We start from the raw sequence: 21670 nt of genomic DNA, 5'->3' as shown, positions 1-21670 counted from the left end.
GGCCCACCTGGGGGCTTTTTCCGAAACAAGCATGGGAGCCCATGCTTCTTTTTTTATTTTCACTGGATCTACCATGTTTTCTGCCCCAATTCTGAAAAATATGCTTAATGGCACTGTTGAGGTACCACGGGGACCCCAGAACCAGAGTTAAGGGGTCAGGGTATTCCTAACCTGCTTCCTTTTCTTAAAAAAAAAATTGTGGTACTCACTTGAAGCTGAGTCCCTAGATGGCTGGCAATACTTCCTAGTTGAAGTGTTGGCATCCAATCAGATTCCAGCACGAGGACTGTCAGATACTCAGAGGATCTGTGTCCCTATATATATATACAATGTATTTTTTTATATCTCAAAAACTATTGAGCGGATTTACACCAACTAACAAAAACCACTCTTTCTGGACCAAGAGCTGGGTTTCTGCCACATTTGGTGTAATTCCGTCCAGCAGTTCGGGCTGCAGTTGTGTTGAAAATTGTTATGGAAAACACTTCTTTTGACCCCCCCCCTTTTTTCTTGGGTTCCCACCTGATGAATCACCCCAAAACTTTCCATGCACAACAAGAATCACTGGGGCACTTTCTTTGGAAATTTTTGTGAAGCTTTATAAACTGGCGCCAAAGATATAGGCAAGTCAAAAAATGCTTTTCCTATGGAAATATGTATCCTAGCATGGTTCTAACCATAACTACCTACTAATATATATATATATATATATATATATATATATATTTTTTTTTTTATGAAGTTTTTTTTATATAGTGCGAAATTGAACCAGTATCAGGTATCAGAGCGCTTTACATAGCACAAGTTGCGTTACATGAGCACACATTCATTTTTGTTCAGCACAAGGAGATTAAGCGAGTTGTCCAGAATCCCAGGATGTTCAGCGTCATTGCCAAGACTCAAACCCAGTTCCCCAGATTCGAGGTCAACTGCCCTAGACGTTAGGCCAACTCCTCTCCCCAAGGAGTTATAAGCACACATAAGTATAAAAGTATAAGTACACACACACAAACACATATGTATGTATATATATATATCAGAGAATAATGACCAAAGTACCCCTCGCTTTATCACAACTTTGTCGCATGATTCCAAACAAATTCATGAGGTACTGTCACGTAATTGGCACTTTTTGAAGTCAGATAACACTATTGGAACTGACATCTCAGATTACCCCAAAGTAACTTACAGGAGAAATCGTTCATTGAGAGACCAGCCTGTGCATAGTCATTTTGATCCTGTTCCCAGATCACCAAGATTGGGGAATCGCACTGGTTTCTTCCCATGTCATTGCTGTAAAGTGTGTAGAACCAGTTCCAATGTTACGAATTATCAAATACCAGGCAAAAATATATGCAAAAAGATCAGCAAATTCATGACATGCACTACACCGTATTGTGTTCACTGTTTGGAGTGCCCCTGTAAATTACACTATATTGGCAGCACAATACATTCCGTAAAAAAGAGAATATTAGAACATGCGAGAGCCATAGAGCACAATGACCCGAACTATCCTGCTGCCAGACATTTTGCTAAAGAACATTGGAGTGATCGCAACCTCCTTCGATACTTCTGTCTTGATCATATTTCTATCAAAGATCGTGGGGAGACAGAGAAACACAACTACGAAGGTTAGAGTCTAGATTTATCATAGACCTTCAAACAAGAACACCCCTAGGCCTGAATACAGAAGAGGAGTTATCTATTCATTTAGGTTAGTAGTGTCCTTCTCTATGTCTTCCCCCTTCATTTGAAAAAATCAGAAAAAATTGTAAATAGGTGTATAACTCGCAGACCCTTTTTTAAATTTATTTTGAATTTGATTGAATCATTAGCGCAGACTATGACTGTTACACTTCAGGCCCACACACATGCCTATCTAAAGGCTAGATATTTAGTTCTATTATTAACAGTAGTACAATGTATTACTATGCTGTTTTATTTGTTCTAAAAAACATTTTCCTTATTGACATTAACTGAAATATCAGATCAAAAGTATGTATATAGACATGTCTAAGTAATGAATCATGACATAGATATCATGACTGTATATATTTGGACCAAAAAGTGTGATGAACTGAAAACATATTAAGGTTGTATATACTTTCTTTTTCATTTTTATCTCACAATGAATTCCAGAAAATGCCAATTTATGGCTTAATTTTGTTGGTTGCTGCTAGATTACTATCAATGCAGAAACACATGATAAGATGGCCGCCACATTTATGTATTTACTATAGTGCATCATCGATTTCCATGATTTACCCGGAAATGACATCATTGAATGCAAATAATGTCTGAAAACTTTATTTTTTAAATGTAGCATAACATGTCGTGCGGTAACAGTAAGAAAAAGGCGCGAAGCCGAAATGCATCCTGTTGACTGATTTCTACGGTGAATAAATCTGTTTGACTTCACCCACCTGAGTGCGGTCGATTCTTTTGCATGCTGTGAAGGAAGTTGAGCCAGATATATGTGTATATATATATATATATATATATATATATATATATATATTCACTGAAAAAACCATAGGTTATAGACCATATATAGTTAGGAATTAGCATTTAAAAAACCTTATTTTACTCACACAAAACCATTGAAATTCCATATATAGTTAGTTGCACTAACTATATATCGCGCACCCGCAATCCACTGCTGATGATGTCACATATTACATCATTCATGACATGGTCAGTGACATCACTGATGACATCTCAAATGACATCACTGATGACATCATCCAGTGACTGTGTGTTTCTGAAAAGTTTAAATATGTTTTACATATTGAAGAATGAGTAGATGTAGAAGTGTCTGGATGAAGGATTTAGTAGGTGCGTGACTGACTGTATGAGTGAGTGATTAAATGTGTCTCACTGAGTGCATGGGTTAGTGACTAAACTGTCTTAATTTGTGCATCATTATGTCTGTTGTTCTGTAAACTGCTGCATGTGTTGGTCAGTAGCTATATGAGTAACTATATGGGTTATTGATTGATTGCCCAAGTATTTGTATGGGAGACTGAGTGTGTGTGTGGCTGGCTGGGAGGTGTGTGACTCTGTGCAGATCAATGTGTACTTGTATCAATGATTGTATAAGAGAGTAAGTATGTGTTAGTATATGTTTCAAAATGTAAGGTGCTCTATGTTTAACTGTATAGATTAGAAAATGGAAGTGTGATTGATTATTTACAGGACTGACTAGGTGTGTGAGTAACTCCATGGATGAGTGACAGAGTGTGAGAGTCTGTATAGGTGTATGAGTGCATATGATAGTGTTGTAAAGATGAGTGATTGTATGTATGAATGATTGTATGGGTAAATGAGTGAATGTGTGTGTAAACATAGGAATCACTGAGTGCGTATGTAGTAACTAGTATTGGTGTGTCAATGGTTTCAAAAATTATACTCTGTATTTAACACTGGGTGTAACAGAGGTTATATTAAAGTGTGAGGAGATGCATTGTATTGTCACATGAATGATATCATCAGTGATGTGGTCATTGATGTCAAATGAGATGTCATCAGTGATGTCATCAGTGATGTCATTTGAGATGTCATCAGTGATGTCATTTGAGATGTTATCAGTGATGTCATTTGAGATGTCATCAGTGATGTCATCAGTGATGTCATTTGAGATGTCATCAGTGATGTCATCAGTGATGTCACTGACCATGTCATGAATGATGTAATATGTGACATCATCAGCAGTGGATTGCGGGTGCGCGATATATAGTTAGTGCAACTAACTATATATGGAATTTCAATGGTTTTGTGTGAGTAAAATAAGGTTTTTTAAATGCTAATTCCTAACTATATATGGTCTATAACCTATGGTTTTTTCAGTGAATTTTCAAGGTTTTGTAAATGCTAATTCCTAACTATATATGGTCTATAACCTATGGTTTTTTCAGTGAATTTCAATGGTTTTTTAATAGCAAATATCATAAGCTGTCGAATGTCAAGTACGTGGTAAGTGAAAACATTTTCGTGTTTATGCACACTGATCTGCTTTGAATGGTGCCCCTCCCCCTCATTTCTATTAGGAGTACTCTCTCTTTGCACATAGTGAAGGGTAGTTAACGCAGGCCTTTGCCCCCGTTGTAATACGTCGTGCCTGCTTCTCACTCCATTTGATTGATTGTTATCCAAGTATTTACTGTTTTAGAATTGGTTCTCTTTGGTTCATTCTCTATTTACAAACAAACACAGAGTCGCAATACTCTGTTTAGTCTTTGCAGATAACGAAAAATTGTGTAAAAAAAAAAGAAAAGGAATCGAGCAAAATCAGTAGGCCACTAATGGGATCTCTTTTTGACCTCGCTAAAATAGAAACATTAGGAACAACCCCTCATGACAAATACAAAACTAGTGAGATGAACTGAACTCCACACAATGATGGCTGCAAAACAGCTCGGCTCCGCCACCCACCCCGCCCAAAATAACGATAAAGAGCGGATGCCATGATTGGTTGCGGAATGGCCACGACGGAGCTACGAAATGGTGCTGCTCTCATGCTAACCCCAGCTTCAGTCTGAAACATCCAGAAACACTGTAGACTACCAATTCAATCAGTTCCGGTAGCGCCCCAATGTAACCCGGTAGAGAAGAACTAGCCCTCCCCTCTTTGACTGATGGTTCTTGTTGCCTGTCCCTTCTGTTGTCATTTAACAGAACTATTTAGCCTGCTGAAAGGGGTTGTGTTCCGACCGCTGGTTGGTGGAGACATTTTGACTATATTCTGGACCTGCGTTGTCGCGTAATGCGTCATATGACGCGCCGCGTTAGCGCATCCGGAAGTCATCCGGGGCGCGCAGCGCGTAACGTAAGCATAACAAGTCATGTGACTTGTTAATAAAACTTTTCATTGGTTCATTTTACTTTTCTTATTCTAATGATGAAAGGCTTGGTCATATGACCTAAAAATTACGCTTTTTATTACTTCCGAACATTATTTTTTCTTAAATATATGTTATAATGTTCCAGGCTAATGTACTTTCCCGGAAAATTTACAACTGTCCTGCAAGTAAAATATATTCTTTTTTCGAGAAAAAGAGCGTTTCTTCGTCCCATGACGGAGCCGTTGAGCAAAAGAGGGTCGACCTGCTGTCTTAGTCGCCGATACGCCTGAATATGAGATTCTTATCGATCACTTTATGTTGCAGGAGTAGAAAACACAACAGCCCTTGACCATTTATCTTTACTGCGTTCCTTCGTATTATACCTTTTACCCTTCATGTAATTGGTCTGCTTTATTTCACTTGCCTTTTAATGATTCTAAAACAGTGACTATTATTAAAAACGTTACCAATGTATATACTACTACCATGTTTTCTTTTAAAAACCTTTATTGTGAAAATTTCATTATACAAATACGAGCCTATAACCACGTGGGCCGGCCACGGAGCAAACTGTAATCGTATATGATGAGTAGACATTTACACTGTAGAGGAACGTAACGGGCGGGCCATTAGGTTGCAAGAACTAAGGTGTCTAACAGTTACGGAATCGGTGGACGTACATTTTATAATTAAAATACGACAGGGCCAGTTACAATAAAATTATCTAGATATACATTTGCGGGCAAGTACCATGGGTGACGTTAATTCGAACTTTCAATAGTACAGTAATCAATAACACATCAGAACTTAATATCAATAGGGATGTCGAAATATTCAATCAATTCTCGTCCCCGCCCGCCATGTGCTTCAAAACTGCATACGTATCTCGTGATTTCAAGGTTCTGCAACCAGTACACAACAAGGAGTTACGAGTCCCATTTATTCCGGCGCCATTTTGGGCGAGGACGGGCAGGTCCAGGATATAGTCAAAATGTCTCTACCAACCATCGACTATGATGATGTTCATATGCTGTATTTATTAGAGTAACACTCATCTGTCCACATGAAATTAATTTGCCACAATCTAAACATGTCATTTTAATCTTTCCAAAGTTCTTCTAAATATTTGGGACCGTTTCCCTTGCCTCTGATGCTGTCAGTGCCACTTCTTTGATGAATGTACTAGCAGGTCAGGGATTCTCCTCCAAATCTCTCTTTTATGCAGCACTATAATTAATTGGTGCCACCTCTCCATATGACGATGCATGGTATAGTTACCATAACTATATTTTTTTCGGTTCCTCTGGAGAGTTCATCGTGGCAGATGAAGCGTGTAACGTACCGGGCATTTACCTTTTTTTGCATGTACAGGAAAGGAAAAAAAAATCGAGCGTCCGAGTTCTAAGGTGTCCCAGGGCCATTTTAGTGGACCAGGCCCAAATCCAAAGAACAGGCCGCCATTTTGAGAGTCCTGTTGCAGCCGCCTGTCGCTGTAGCATCAAGAGCAGCCGAAACTCAGCTGAATGGCAACTGAAACGGTAAAGGGGCGCCCCACTACAGCAGACGAGCCTCCACCTAGGAAGGCCCGTTCACGCCGCCTCCCCCCCTCCCCCTTCGGGCACCCCACGCCGTTATTCGGAGCAGTATTGTAGGATGGCCACACCAGTGCGGCAACTTGCTAGACATCACCTCGGTGATAACCGAATCTCAGCGCCTTGTGGTGTCTTCTATTCAGAAAACATTGTTGTGCTGCCTTCGACCTATTCGCCGCAAGTGCGCACGCAACTCAGCTGCATAGCTTGCTAGACACCACCTCGGTGCTAACCGAATCTCAGCGCCTTGTGGTCTCTTCTATTCCAAAAATATTGTTGCGCTGCCTTTGGCCCCATTCGCACATCGGTCCGCTACTGCCGCCATCTCACAGGCCAACGGGGCGCCCCACGCCGACTTTCAGCATTGTAGGATGGCCACACCAGTGCACCTTACTAGACACCACCTCGGTGCCATCCGGATCTTGGCATCTCAGCGCCTTGTGGTGTCTTCTATTCAGAAAATATTGTTGCGCTGCCTTTGGCCCCATTCGCACATCGGTCCGCTACTGACGCCATCTCACAGGCTAATGGAGCGCCCCACGCCGAGTTTCAGCATTGTAGGATGGCCACACCAGTACAGCAACTTGCTAGACATCACCTCGGTGCCATCCGGATCTTGGCATCTCAGCGCCTTGTGGTGTCTTCTAGTCAGAAAATATTGTTGCGCTGCCTTTGGCCCCATTCGCACATCGGTCTGCTACTGACACCATCTCACAGGCCAACAGGGCGCCCCACGCCGACTTTTACCATTGTAGGATGGCCACACCAGTGCCACAACTTGCTAGACACCACCTCGGTGCCATCCGGATCTTGGCATCTCAGCGCCTTGTGGTGTCTTCTATTCAGAAAATATTCTTGCGCTACCTTTGCCCCATTCACACATCGGTCCGCTACTGACGCCATCTCACAGGCTAATGGGGCGCCCCACGCCGAGTTTCAGCATTGTAGGATGACCACACCAGTACAGCAACTTGCTAGACATCACCTCGGTGCCATCCGGATCTCGGCGCCCCACTGCAGATGAAGTGCCTCTCAACTATGAAACCACCACGGTGACATCCGGATCTTGGCGCCTTGTGCTGGTTCCGGCCTATTCACACATCGGTCCGCTACTGACGCCATCTCACAGGCTAATGGGGCGCCCCACGCTGAGTTTCAGCATTGTAGGATGACCACACCAGTACAGCAACTTGCTAGACATCACCTCGGTGCCATCCGGATCTTGGCATCTCAACGCCTAGTGGTATCTTCCATACAGAAAATATTGTTGCGCTGCCTTTGGCCCCATTCGCACATCGGTCCGCAACTGACACCATCTCACAGGCCAACAGGGCGCCCCACGCCGACTTTGACCATTGTAGGATGGCCACACCAGTACCACAACTTGCTAGACACCACCTCGGTGCCATCCGAATCTTGGCATCTCAGCGCCTTGTGGTGTCTTCTAGTCAGAAAATATTGTTGCGCTGCCTTTGGCCCCATTCGCACATCGGTCCGCTACTGACGCCATCTCACAGGCCAACGGGGCGCCCCACGCCGACTTTCAACATTGTAGGATGGCCACACCAGTGCGGCAACTTACTAGACACCACCTCGGTGCCATCCGGATCTTGGCGCGTTGTGCTGCCTTCGGCCTATTCGCACATCGGTCCGCTACTGACGCAAACTCACAGGCCAACGGGGCGCCCCACGCCGACTTTCAGCATTGTAGGATGGCCACACCAGTGCTGCAACTTGCTGGACACCACCTCGGTGCCATCCGGATCTTGGCGCGTTGTGTTGCCTTCGGCCTATTCGCACATCGGTCCGCTACTGACGCCGCCTCACGTGCCAACGTATTTTCTCCGCATTTTATACCCTATGCCGCATAACAGGTCATGTGACTTGTTTATAAAACTTTTCATTGGTTCATTTTACTTTTGGTTTCCTAATGATGGAAGGCTTGATCATATGACCTAAAAACAACACTTTTCATTGGATGAAAACTTTTTTTTTTTCCCAAACGATGAAAGCCCCACCTTGTTTCTGGATGTTTCAGACTGAAGCTGGCGTCAGCATGAGAGCACCACCATCTCGTAGCTCCGTCGTGGTCATTCCGCGAGCAATCATGGCAGCCGCTCCCCACCAGAAGCCTACAGGAGTCGGGGGCCCCCAAAACTTTTGATGAATCCTCAAGGCGGAGGGGACGCTTTCGAGAATGGGGTCCAAGACCTAGCAGACAAGCGTCCGATTTCCAAGGTGTCCCAGGGCCATTTCAGTGGACCAGGCCCAAAAAGGAAACAGCCTGCCGCCATTTTGAGAGTCCTGTGACAGCCGCCTATCGCTGCACCGCAAGAGTGGGCGCAACTCAGCTGAATTGCGGCTTTTGACACAGTGGACCAAAAGCGGACGGAATGGCAACTGAAACGGTAAAGGGGCGCCCCACTACAACAGACGAGACTCCACCTGGAGAGGCCCGTTCACGCCGCCTCCCCCGGGGCGCCCCACACCGTTATTCGGAGCAGCATTGTAGGATACCAAAACCAGTGCGGCAACTTACTGGACATCACCTTGGTGCCATCGTTCTGCTGCCTTGGAACTATTCGCACAACAGTTTGCTACTGATGACCCACCCCCCGCGACGCCCCACGCCAGAAATCTGGACGTTGTGCTGCGTTGGGACTATTCGCACAGCCGACCGCTACTTCGTTGTTTTTCCCTAAAAATGTTTATATGTTATTACTGTTTTTGTTTTCTTGTATATATTTATAAGTTATTAAAGTTTTATAATCTTACTACTTTGTTGGAGTGCTATATATTTTTAATGTGACACATAATTGTAAAAACTTTGATGTACAAAGAGTCATCCCTGGAATCTTCCGCTTCAGGCTCGGTCCCCTCCCCAATCACAATACAGGATGGTTTTCAGATAATAGGAACGCGTCTGCTGTGACGGATCTCATCGAGTGTGGGCCTTGATCTACTATAACTCCTTTGAAGAGGGGTGATTCTTTACAGCTGGGGCCATAAACTACATCTGCAGGGCTAGCTGATACCCTAGGACCGGCCTGGACAATCTGACACAGAGGAAAAGGAGTGTCAGAGGGTGCGGTAGGGAATAGGGCGAAAGGGAGGTGTCGGGCGGGCACAGGGTGTGATTCTCAGGGAAGAGCAGCGCAGATGGGGGGTGGTTTATTACCCATGCATAAGACAGAGAGCGGGGGTGACCACTGCCTGGGGGAGATGCTTGCGAGGGTGGGGAGCCATGCTAAGGATCGACAGCGTGCACAGAGTGGGTCTGGTCAAGGCATCTAAAATGACTGCCGTGCACGACAAAAGTGTGGCATTTGAAAAAAGGCAAGATGGCGCAGACAATGTTTTTCAACACTTCCTGATTTCCTTAGAATCGAACGTTAACAGACGTTGGGGCATATTACCAAAGTTAAGCGATATTTATCCCTAACGATGCTTAGCAACGATTTTTTTACCGCTAAGCATCGTCAGAAATTATCGCAGATAAACCTTGCTATTATCAAGGTTTATCGCAAATACGATAAAAAACGACCGCAATGCATTAATATCGCTGAAAACTCAGCGATATTCATGCATTACCGAGCTAATGCTCTTAGCCATGTTATCCACCTCCCATTGGATAACATGGCTAAGAACTGCTCAGGGCAGGTGCTAGCTTTTGGAGATATTCGCGCTTATCGCGAATATTTCCAAAAGTTGATAATAGGAGATAGCGATGTTAGCGACTGTTTCCAGTCGCTAACATCTTGGCATGCCCACTTTGCATGTCATTAGTGATAAATATCACTCACATGCAAAGTTGGGCCCAAGATGGTCGCTATCTCCTACTAGCCGTCGCTAACTGGTGTTAGCAACAGCTAGGTAATACAGATATAATTTTATCTCCGCGAAGCGGAGCGCTGTTACAGATATATATCTTTTTTTTTAACGTTAATTTCTCAAAATCCACTGAAGCACATATATTGAGACCTAGCAAAGGCACATCGAGCTACCAGTCCCTACAATTTTGCCAAGTTTCATGCAAATCCATTCAGCCGTTCGATTATTATTATTTTTTTTTTTTGCCCCGCGGGGCCCTTTTAAAACCTCCACATCAAACCTAAGAGGTCAAGGAGGATCTACTATGCCCCCTTATGGTCATTTGCCCCTTCGCTTTGGCCTCCTCTTGTCTCTCGATCCTACTGAGAGACAAGATGGCGGCCGCTATGGACTGTTTGCAATGTTTACAGACGCCGGAGAACCAATCAGCTTCGCAAACCTCCGTTACGCGAAGCGGAGCGCTGTTACAGATATATATCTTTTTTTGAACGTTAATTTCTCAAAATCCACTGGAGCACATATATTGAGACCTAGCAAAGGCACATCGGGCTACCAGTCCCTAATATTTTACCAAGTTTCGTGCAAATCCATTCAGCCGTTCGATTATTATTATTATTTTTTTTTTTTGCCCCGTGGGGCCCTTTTAAAACCTCCACATCAAACCTAGGGGGTCAGCGAGGATCTACTATGCCCCCTTATGGTCATTTGCCCCTTCGCTTTGGCCTCCTCTTGTCTCTCGATCCTACCGAGAGACAAGATGGCGGCTGCTACGGACTGTTTGGAATGTTCACAGACGCCGGAGAACCAATCAGCTTCGCTTCACAAAGCTCCGTACCGCGAAAAGTCCGCGAACCGGAGCGCTGCCCGGTCCGCTGTTACAGATATATATCTTTTTTTGAACGTTAATTTCTCAAAATCCACTGGAGCACATATATTGAGACCTAGCAAAGGCACATCGGGCTACCAGTCCCTACAATTTTGCCAAGTTTCGTGCAAATCCATTCAGCCGTTCGGGCTAAAAGTGAGGCCAACCGCCCTATGGAAAACTCAATGTTAAAAACACGTTTTGGGACCCCCCTTTTTTCTCGGCCCCCCCTTGACGAACCCCCCCCCAAATTTTCAAGGGCTGCTCAGAAACAAAATGTGCCATTTTCCTGAAAATTTCAGCCAATTCCGTCAACAAACGCCAAAGTTATTAGACATAGAATTTTCAAAAATCCCATAGAGAAAAAATCCTAACTATATATACCTACTGGCGACCGCCAGTAGGTAATATATATATATATATATATATATATATATATATATATATATATATATATATATATATATATATATATATATATATATATATATATATATATATGTATGTATATTTATATGCATATATATATATATGTATATATATATATGTACATAAATATATATATATATATATATATATATATATTTATATACACATATATATATATACACACACACACACACATATATATGGCAAGAAACGTATGCCTTTTTTACTGTCCAAAAATGAAGACGCACTCAAAAGCAGTAATTCTTCTGAGTTCTTTATTAACAGGGAAACCAGCATTTGCATTCTTGATTTTCTTTCTGTGCCTAACCGGTTTCGGAGTCCCCAACTCCTTAATCATAGGCATTCCAAGCCACGGAGGACTTTACCACGGCTGAAACAATGATGGGGTAGCACGGTTTTGAACTGGTGCAAACCCACAAGTGGCACAGCAGTTTCGAAAAATTCAACCATGCAATTGTTTTTCTGAGGCCCACTGAAGGACTGTAAATATGAATTTTGAAAACTGCGATCATGCAGAACCCACCTAAGGGTAAGATTGGGCTGCCAACAAACTACGAAATCCAGCATGCTTTGCAAAAATATTCACCTGTGAGGCACACTGGAGGGCAATAATTCATTAGCATACAGTTTTGGTTATGTTTGTTGCATCTGCACAATATCAGCAAGCCTATGATTAAGGAGATAAGGGCTCCGAAACCGGTCAGGCACAGAAAGAAAATCGAGAATGCAAATGCTGGTTTCCCTGTAATTAAGGAACCTAGGAGAATTACTGCTTTTGAGTGTGTCTTCGCTTTTGGACAGCAAAAAGGGAATAAACTACAGCAGGCCAAGTCGTGAAGGACTGCACCCCAGTCGCAACCAGAATGGGTCCGCATGGGTTTTTAAACTGGTGCAAAATCCACAAGATTCACAGCAGTTCTGAAAAATTAAACCATGCAATTGTTTTTCGGAGGCCCTCTGGGAATCTGTACATATAGATTTTATATACTGCAATCATGTAGAACTTACCAAAAGGTAAGAATGGGAAGCGAACAAATTACGAAATCCAGCATGCTTAGGAAAAAGGCTCACTCATTTGAGATGTCATCAGTGATGTCACTAACCATGTCATGAGTAATGCAATATGTGAGGTTATAAGCAGTGCATTGCGGGCGTGAGTTAAAGTTAGCTCAGGTAAATGTAACTGCGAACTTTCTCCTGTTTTGTACTAGTGAACTGTCAGCCTAACTATAATGACCCTGCAACCTTTGTTTTTTTCAGAGAATAACTAAGGTTTTTTTAATTCAATTTCCTAACTATAATGTCCATGTAACCTTTGGAGTTTTCAGAGAATTTCTAAGTTTTTTAAAATTCTATTTCATAACTATATTATCCCTGTATTTTTTCTTTATAATTAGATATTGAATATTACATCTGACTGGTGCACCACTTATTGTTGTATTTGTCATCTATTTATTTAAAAAGTACATTAATCATTCTATGTCAAGATATTTTTGTTTTTTGCAATGATGTCGCGATTGCCAAGGACACACTGCAAATACTGTATGTGTTCATCACATATATAGACATGTTTTACATACAGTTTGAGTGTAGATATAGTTCACCGATTCAAAATCATTTCGGAAAAACTTAGTGAACTAGAGACTACAACACAAACTAATGTAGATTTGACCAGAGAACTTATGAAGCAGACAGACAAGACCACAGTAGGTAGGAAATCTACCATTACTCCAGCCCCTCAGGAAAAACCTATTAGACCTGTAACTAAAACAGGGACAGCCCACCATAATCCAAAACCTACCTCTGAAAAAACAGGGTTGGTTCAATTACAAACAGGACAGTCTCAAAACAGCCATAGTAACCTAACTGAAATCCAACAAGGTCCAACTAACACAGGGGTAAAAACTAGAAGGGTAGAGACTGCATGTAAAGATTTTAATAAAAACACAACAGATGCTCTAGGCCCCAAAAATAACCCTAATATTGTAGTGGCTAAGAACACTTCTATAGCCCAAAAGACCCAAGGAACCAGACTGAAACGGGAAATTCAAACTACCCTTCCCCCGGAATCAGCCCCATTTGTTGCCGTACTGACCGGGGTCCCTGAGCTTCTTCCAACTCATTATGAGGACTATGGGAGCCTTAAAAATAAAACAATACACTGGCTCAAAAAGAACCGACCCCTTCCACCAAATATAAACGGGGATATCCTCCATGTTAGAAGGGCAAAATGGTTGGGTGTTAGACCAAAGGACATCAGTGGGGATGTCATAATCATCAATTTTAGAGACTACAGAGTAATGAACCATCTAAATGAGTGGTACCAGGAAAGAGATAACTTGGGTATATAGCTCCAGCAATTAACATACTTCTACCCTAGGACATTGGTATTTCCTAAGCGTCATCATGAGTCCGCTCATCAGAGACATCATCACGAGGATTATTACTACTCACCTTCCTTATCAAACAGATATCATGCCCTTATGGGGTTGGATTCTGTAGACTGACGTACCCAGGGATCTCCCTCCTCCAAGTCCAGCTCCCATTCACAATTACATGCTGTAGATTATCAAACATTAGACCAACTATTATTGGTACTCCCTGAGAGTAGAGTCCTTGAACCATGCCCTGAAAATAGTTATATCGAACAACCTCAAACCCTCCAAAATATCTTGTCTCCTTTGACACGTACTGAAACTTTGGCTTCTGTTGTTTCATGGAATGTGGCAGGTTTAGCGGGAAAGATTGATGATACGTACTGGCAGGCTATCACAACAATCCACTCTGTGATTGCTATCCAGGAAACTTGGGCAACTGAGGCACCTCACATATTGGGATACAAAACTTTTTTTACCCCCGCTATACCAGTAGAAGAGGTAGGCCGAAGGGAGGACTAGCCATATATATCTCAATAACTACGGGTCCAACTATCCTAAAAAGTTATCTGGACAATAATCACTTTCAAATACTTATCTCCACATGGGGTCCTCAAAAAAATCTAATAATCATAAATTTTTATAATAATATTCTACCATTAGAAGTGGATAACGTAGTTAAGAAACTGGATGCCATGCTTAATTCCATCGAAGAGCTATTAAACGGGGATATGACAATCATTTGGGTGGGCGACTTTAATTGCTCCCTATGCCCCATGAGTACAAAGGGGGTGTGTGGTTTAGAAGGAGAAGAACATGGGGTAATATACCATCACTTCTCCCACACAAAGTTCGGAGACTTAATGAACAAAATGATGGGTCATTACTCCCTGGCTTTTACGAATGAGCTCTGCAACCCATCTAAAATGTTCACCCCTACCCTTAATGGAAGAGGAGCAAATTCAATAATAGATTTTGCTCTATATTCTACCCGGTATGCAGCCCAGGTAACCGATTGGTGCACTCTCGATTCACCCATGAGTGACCATTTCCCCATCTTGGTCACCTATAATTTCGACCTCAGTAACCAATTCCAATCCCCTGACATATATTATGATGTCACTCCGATTCTTGGGCAAAAAAATGGCTTTACAATTAAATGGGAAAAGGTAATTCCAGAAAACTTTATTAAAAGTTTGGTTAGCTCTACTTTGGATGATTTTAATATTTGCTTGTCCCTAGATGAGGATCCATTAACTGTCCTCAGATCCTTTTGTAATATCTGTGGTAGAATCAAATATCTCCTCTTAAGAACCCATCGTAACATGAAAAAAGGCCCCCGAGGTTGGTTCGATAGAAATTGTAGAAGTGCTCTTACTGCATTAAAAAATATTCTGCATAGTAGTTCATCTACGAGATCAGAGATTGGAATTGCTAGACGGAATTACGGCCTTGCACTAATCTCTAGGAAAAAGGATTGAAATTAAAAGCCTGGGTCAACCTGCATGAGGCGTGTAAAAAAAGGGATAATGTTGCCTTTTGGAAGGCCGTGAACGCACCATTCTATCAGGAGCACTTAGGCCCATTAATAGACAATGCAATTTCCGCACAGGAATGGGTCCAACATTTTCAGGCACTCTATAGCATCACTGCTCCTTCAGATGATTCCATCCCTACAAAACCTACAAATGAAAAAGGGGAATCTAGCTATCCAATAGATATTTCTTTTAACTTAGAAGAAGTTCAAAAAGCCCTAAAAGAAAGCTCAGCGGCTAAAGCCCCTGGACCGTACAAAGTCCCAATAGATGTTTTTTAAAATTTTCCTGACCTCTGGGCCCCAATCCTTACAAATGTGCTCAATTCCTCTAATAAAGTAGGCTTCATTAAGACATGGCAAGAGGCCATCCTGGTCCCTATATACAAAAAAGGGGATAGAAATGATCCTGCCTGCTATAGGCCCATTTCGCTTTTAGATGGCCTAATGAAAACAGCAGGCAGGATCATCCTCACCAGGATACAGGAATGGCTTGAGGAAAAAGACATTCTATCCACAATGCAATATGGCTTTACCAGAGGAAAGGGAACAATCGAACAAGGATTAAATCTTGCCCTTATTATGTCAAAATATATCCATGCCAAAAAGGTCAATTTATACGTAACATATGTAGACCTTAGTTCTGCTTTCGATTGCGTGAGGCATGATATCCTGTGGCACATTTTAGAAGATATTGGCCTAGATATCAGGATTCGAACTTTTATCAAAGAACTTTATTTTGGGGCAGGTGCTCGTGTGAGATTTGGCAAAAAAGGCGAATGCTCTAATTTTTTCCCTATCCGTAGAGGGGTAAAACAGGGGTGCATCCTTGCACCCCTGCTTTTTAACTTGTATATAAACGATGTGGGAACCTTTCTAACAAAAAATTATAATCACTACCCAGTGATTAAAGGAAAACCCATACCCATACTCCTCTATGCCGACGATGCGGCTATCCTGTCACAGACTAAGAGAGGCCTACAAAATGCGGTAAATACATTTTCCGAATATATGAGCAATAGGGGGCTATCTATAAATGTTTCTAAGACCTCCTTTACTATGTCTTGTGGCCCAAGAAAAACCAGAGCACCATGTAATATAATATTGTATAACAAACGTGTTGATTTAGCAGATATTTTTTGTTATTTAGGGGTTCATATGGATAGACAAGGTAATTGGAAACCTGCAGTAAAAGCGAGAGCTTTGGCATTTACTAAAGCAACAGGAGCACTATTAAACTTTGCCAAGAAGATAGGATCAAGGCCACCTAGGGAGCTTCTTCAAATTTATAAATCTAAATGCGTCTCCATTGGCACCTATGGCGCAGGGCTATGGGGGACGCAGTCCACGGAAACTATACAACGAATAGAGAATAAATTCTTAAGGTATGTTTTGGCATTGCCTCCCAGCATATCAATATACGTACTTCATGCGGAGCTCGCCATACAACATATCTCAGATACCATTAAGATGGCACCAATTCTATTGTGGCACAACATCTGGACCAACCCTGCCACAATATTGAATAGAGCTGTAATAGAGGACTGTTTGCTATGTAGTGGGGTAAAACACATTACTTGGCTCACCTATATTAAGAACTCCTGCTCTGACATTGGCCATCCAGAATATTTCTCTAATCCAGTCACAATGGACTTTGTTTCCAGATCCAGCCTAAAAAGAACTTTGGTTGAGCACTTTGAATCGATCAGGTGGAAAAGTCAAAGGGCCAAGATATCAGTTATAAATCACGATGAAGTGACATTGCATAGAAACATCCAGCTGTATCTTGTTGTTGAGCAACCCTTTTTCTATCGTAGAATATTAACATCTTTTCGATTTGAAACATTTTTTAGATTTATAACTCTCCCAAGGCACAACGATTGGTCCAAGGACAAACTTATCTGCCCCTGTGATGAGACATCATTTCAATCCAACATTCACTGCACTTTATATTGCACTTTATATTTATACCCAAGGCATCAAATACTAAGGCCTCTTTTGCTAAAATGGGGCATAAGAAAATCGAGAGAGGCTTATAACAAATTGCGGTCCTTGGAAGATCACTACACGATTAATACTGTAATGATGTACCTAAGACCAATAATGAAAATAAGACGGGCCATTACCTCTGAATAAGTTGTACATTACTGATGAATTCATGCTATGCCCCTGCCACGCTTAATTTACCTGCTCCCATTGAATGCTTAGCCTCACTTGTTTTAAAAACATTGTACATATGGATTTTAATATTGGTTCTTTTTTTTTTTTACAATGTAAACTGAATGAATTTTTATGATTGTGATTGTACTGTATGCTTTTATGAATTGTTTTTACATTTCGAATAAAGCTTTTTGAACTTGAACTTGAACTTGAGTGTAGATATTCAGTGAGATATTGAACTAACTTCACCCCGAAAATTGAAGTGGTCTAATCAATTATGTCCACAGATTGATACAGTCAGGGAATATGTCAATAAAACTGTTTCTGCATTCCTCAGAGACCATAATGTAGACTCAATCCATAACAACATCCTGCGTTTTGACATGCATGGAATTTATAGAAATAAGGGCTTTACAGATGAAGGCAACAGGGTGTTTCTAAAAACTTTGCATCCGGTCTTATGTGTGTCTGTCATTTACACACAATCAACACAAGGCTCTTGTCAGAGCCACCCTAGTACCTGAAGTATTGTTTTTTAAATTTTTTATAAAAACTTTTTTCTTAAGTTTTTGAGAACCTTTGCAATAACGTCCCGATGGTCGTGGGTATGTTGCAAAATAAAAAAAAAGCAGACATTCAATGGCCCCAAATGTATGTAAAAATAATAACTAAAAACAATCCATTCTAAACAGTGCACTAGACATATTACAAGATACACGCTTCTTTAAAAAACATGCTTAAACTCATGTTTCTACTAAGTGTCCTAAAACCTATTTTGTAGATGTTTGTCACTATCACACTCTCATATGGGGCAGAAATTTGATTGGGGAATGGCGTGCCAATTTCAATAGCGACAGTTATTCAAGCATAAGGAGGGAACTTGACTTGGTTTGTGGGTTATAGTATTTAAATTGCAGCTCATAATACATATAGCTTCAAGAATAATAATAGCAACACATGTGGGTCATAAGTTCGATTTGTGAAAGACTTTCCTCAAGTAGAATATGGTGTGGTAAGTGAACATTATTTAGGAGGGCCAGCCCGAATTATAGACTCACCTGCCAATTGAGCTCCATTTTTGGAAATGAGGAACAAATTTTAATATGAAGCTGGTACCTACGGAATGGATAGGCCTAGCTCACCATAGATGTGTGAAGGAATGATAATGGTGAATAGGCCTCATCTGGCCTTGACATTTGGGGGGAAATGTACTTTCTTCTGTAATAATATACATCCCTCCTATTTCTTTCTTTTGATTCCATATGAAACCTTGATAAATGAAATGAGGATGTGTGGACGATCTCAGGAAATACTCGTCTTTAATTGCACGGTAAATAAAATGAAAGAAAGAAAAAAATGAAAAATATTAAAGTCATACGAGAAACAAATGTCACACGGTTGTAAAAACAAAGACATTGTTGTCAAAAAAAGTGTAAAAAAGGACAGTGAGGTTTTAGAGGGCCAGTGCGCTGCCACATACTAAGTGGAGCTATTGATCAGTTGTTTCTGTTGCTGCTGGAGCTTGGAGTGAAGTCTAACATATTGCACTTGTTTCCTGTTTGTTGCAGGTTCATCTCTAACATACACCTGTGCTGAGTGCAGTCAGCACTTCCAGTTCGAGTTTCCCTACGAGGCTCATGTGCGATTTCGCTGCCCCAAGAGAGCACCCAACAGGGAACCCACCGAAGAGGAGACCTCCAAGGACGCAAGGGACCAACACCAATCAAAGAACAATATTCCATTGAGCAGTAAATTCCATAGACCCAACTCCAGTCCAAACCAGCCCCAGAAGGAGAACCACAAGCCAACAACAGACTTTCACAACCTGGCTAGGGATATGGAGAACCGGGCCCCTTCTGCATCTAGTCGGAACAGCCAAGAAAATGACGCCAGCTCAGAGAGCCACCCAAAAACCAAAAGGAAGTTTGAAGAGCTTGGACTGAACCGGGGGCGGGGATTAGATACACCATCAAAGGTATACCATCAGGAGAGATCTAGCCTGCTTTTATCCAAGGAAGACTATTTGTCTGGCCCCCAGTCATTACGGACCAGTTCCTTCTACAGTATGGAGGAGAAAGGACAACTGACCTATGGGTCTTCCAGTCCAGCAACATGTGAGACCAAGAGAAGTGCTTTTGTGGCGGTCAAGAAGTCCACGAAAATAGCCGAGGACATGGGGGCAGGAACTGAGACAAAGGGCTCTTCCCCAGCAGCCAACCCAAGTAGCCCCATGGCAGAAAAGCTGCTGACTGTCCGATCAGATAACCACTTGGAGGGCTTTGGCAGTGCATTTGCCAGTGTTCCAACTCATGAGCAACGGCAGGAGAGGAAGAGTGCTTTTTCACAGCCAACCCGATCCACCACTTTTAGCCTCACGCCCCCTCTCCAGCCCATCGGGCAGAAACTGATGGTGGGCATCGACTGCCATGCTAACTCATCGTCACGTTTGTATCAGGGTGAGCCACTAGGTGTCAAGGTGCAAAGCTCTGATTTGAATAGCAACTGCCCCCTGCCAGTGGGTCTCTCCAAGCAGAACCCCTTTGTCTATGCCACAACATACTGGCCAAAGAATGCCTCCTCTTCTGGGCAACTCCAGATGCAACTGCCCTCTGCCCTCACTCTGCTACCCCCTTCTTTCACCTCCCTATGCCTGCCGGCGCAGAACTGGTGTGCCAAATGTAATGCTTCCTTTCGGATGACCTCTGACCTTGTCTACCACATGCGATCCCACCACAAGAAGGAATATGCTATGGAGCCACTGGTCCGAAGGAGGAGGGAGGAGAAACTCAAGTGCCCCATATGTAACGAGTCATTTAGAGAGCGTCACCATCTATCCAGACACATGACCTCTCACAACTGAGACGTGATTTCAGAGCGTATTCACTAGTGCACAGAGAAACACGAACCCCGGGCAAGCAGCACATTACAATCTCACTCATTCACTCAAAATTACACTCACAGGGACAGTTTGCTCTGCCAAAATAAGAATGCCTTCGCGGGGTTGGTTTCCCAAAGCACGCCTTTTCTCTTTCTAAAAGTACAATTCAAAAATGTCATTTATATTGCAGCATATTGATGCTTTTGTCATACGTTTCTCATTGAAATGAAGAAAAAAAACTAAATACAAATATTAAATGAAAGAAAAAGAGCACATCAGTTAACGTACCAACGTTCCTTTACTACGCAGTACTAATTGCCACATTGTATTCAATATCCTTGAATAGAATGAGAACGCAAGAGAGTGATTGAAAGTCATGGGATTCAGAGATATTAACTTGACTGTTTTTCAAAGAGACACTATTCTATTTATTTGTATATGCGACAATCGAAAATAAACACAATTATATTTCATTCCACTCTCCATCTTTAACTCATTAGCTCCCATGTTTTCCTTGTCCTCGTCTGTCAAATTCGCCTCCCCCCCTCGCTTGCTCAACATACATCCCTGATCCGTGTGTGTTTCTCAAACCCCACCCTTAAGACAAAAACATTGTTTTAAGTGGCATGGTTTATATTACTTACTTTTAATTAGGCCAATATCACTTCTTTTAACTATTCTGCGTAGCTAATATGTTTGATTTGGATATGAGTCTCAAAAAAGCCATGCCAAGAGAGGTGAAGAAGAATACTGTTATCTTTTGGAGGATCCACCTGCCAGTTGTCTGTGATCATAAATGCAACATGTTCACCAGTGTGACGACAGTGCAGTGAAAACTACCCATTTAAACCTCACCTCTTCAGTGGCGTAATGAAAAATCTGGTGATGGTCTCTTGCCTTGTATCTGGCCAACTGCCAACACCAAGCACTCAATTCTGGCCTCTCGCAAAGAATTAAGAAGGACTTACACAAACATCCCCAATCGCGGTGGTCAAGGAGAAGAGGAAAGAGGAGGATAGTCGTGATGGATCTTGAGGTACGTGCTCCGCAGTCTACAGGTTGGTACTAAATGACAATAATTTCGACTGAGATGATGCCAGACACAAACACCTGTCTTCCACAGCCGGCAAGAGAGGAAGAATGG

The 21670-nt window shown here is 42.1% G+C and overlaps 1 protein-coding gene across 1 annotated transcript in view; it reads left to right on the top strand.

The window, feature by feature from the left end:
• Nucleotides 1–21066, top strand: part of PRDM8 (PR/SET domain 8) — a 75878-nt gene extending 54812 nt beyond the window's left edge. The window contains exon 3 of the mRNA XM_078677539.1: nucleotides 19217–21066. Within this exon, the coding sequence (XP_078533665.1) occupies nucleotides 19217–20508 (1292 nt within the window). The 3' untranslated portion in view covers nucleotides 20509–21066. The remainder of the gene's footprint in view (nucleotides 1–19216) is intronic.
• The last annotated feature ends 604 nt before the right edge of the window (nucleotides 21067–21670 follow it).

Source organism: Lissotriton helveticus, chromosome 2_1 (genome assembly GCF_964261635.1).
Source record: "Lissotriton helveticus chromosome 2_1, aLisHel1.1, whole genome shotgun sequence".
NCBI lineage: Eukaryota > Metazoa > Chordata > Amphibia > Caudata > Salamandridae > Lissotriton > Lissotriton helveticus.
Note: the sequence above shows the minus strand (reverse complement) of the source record. Positions and strands in the feature narration are given on the sequence as shown.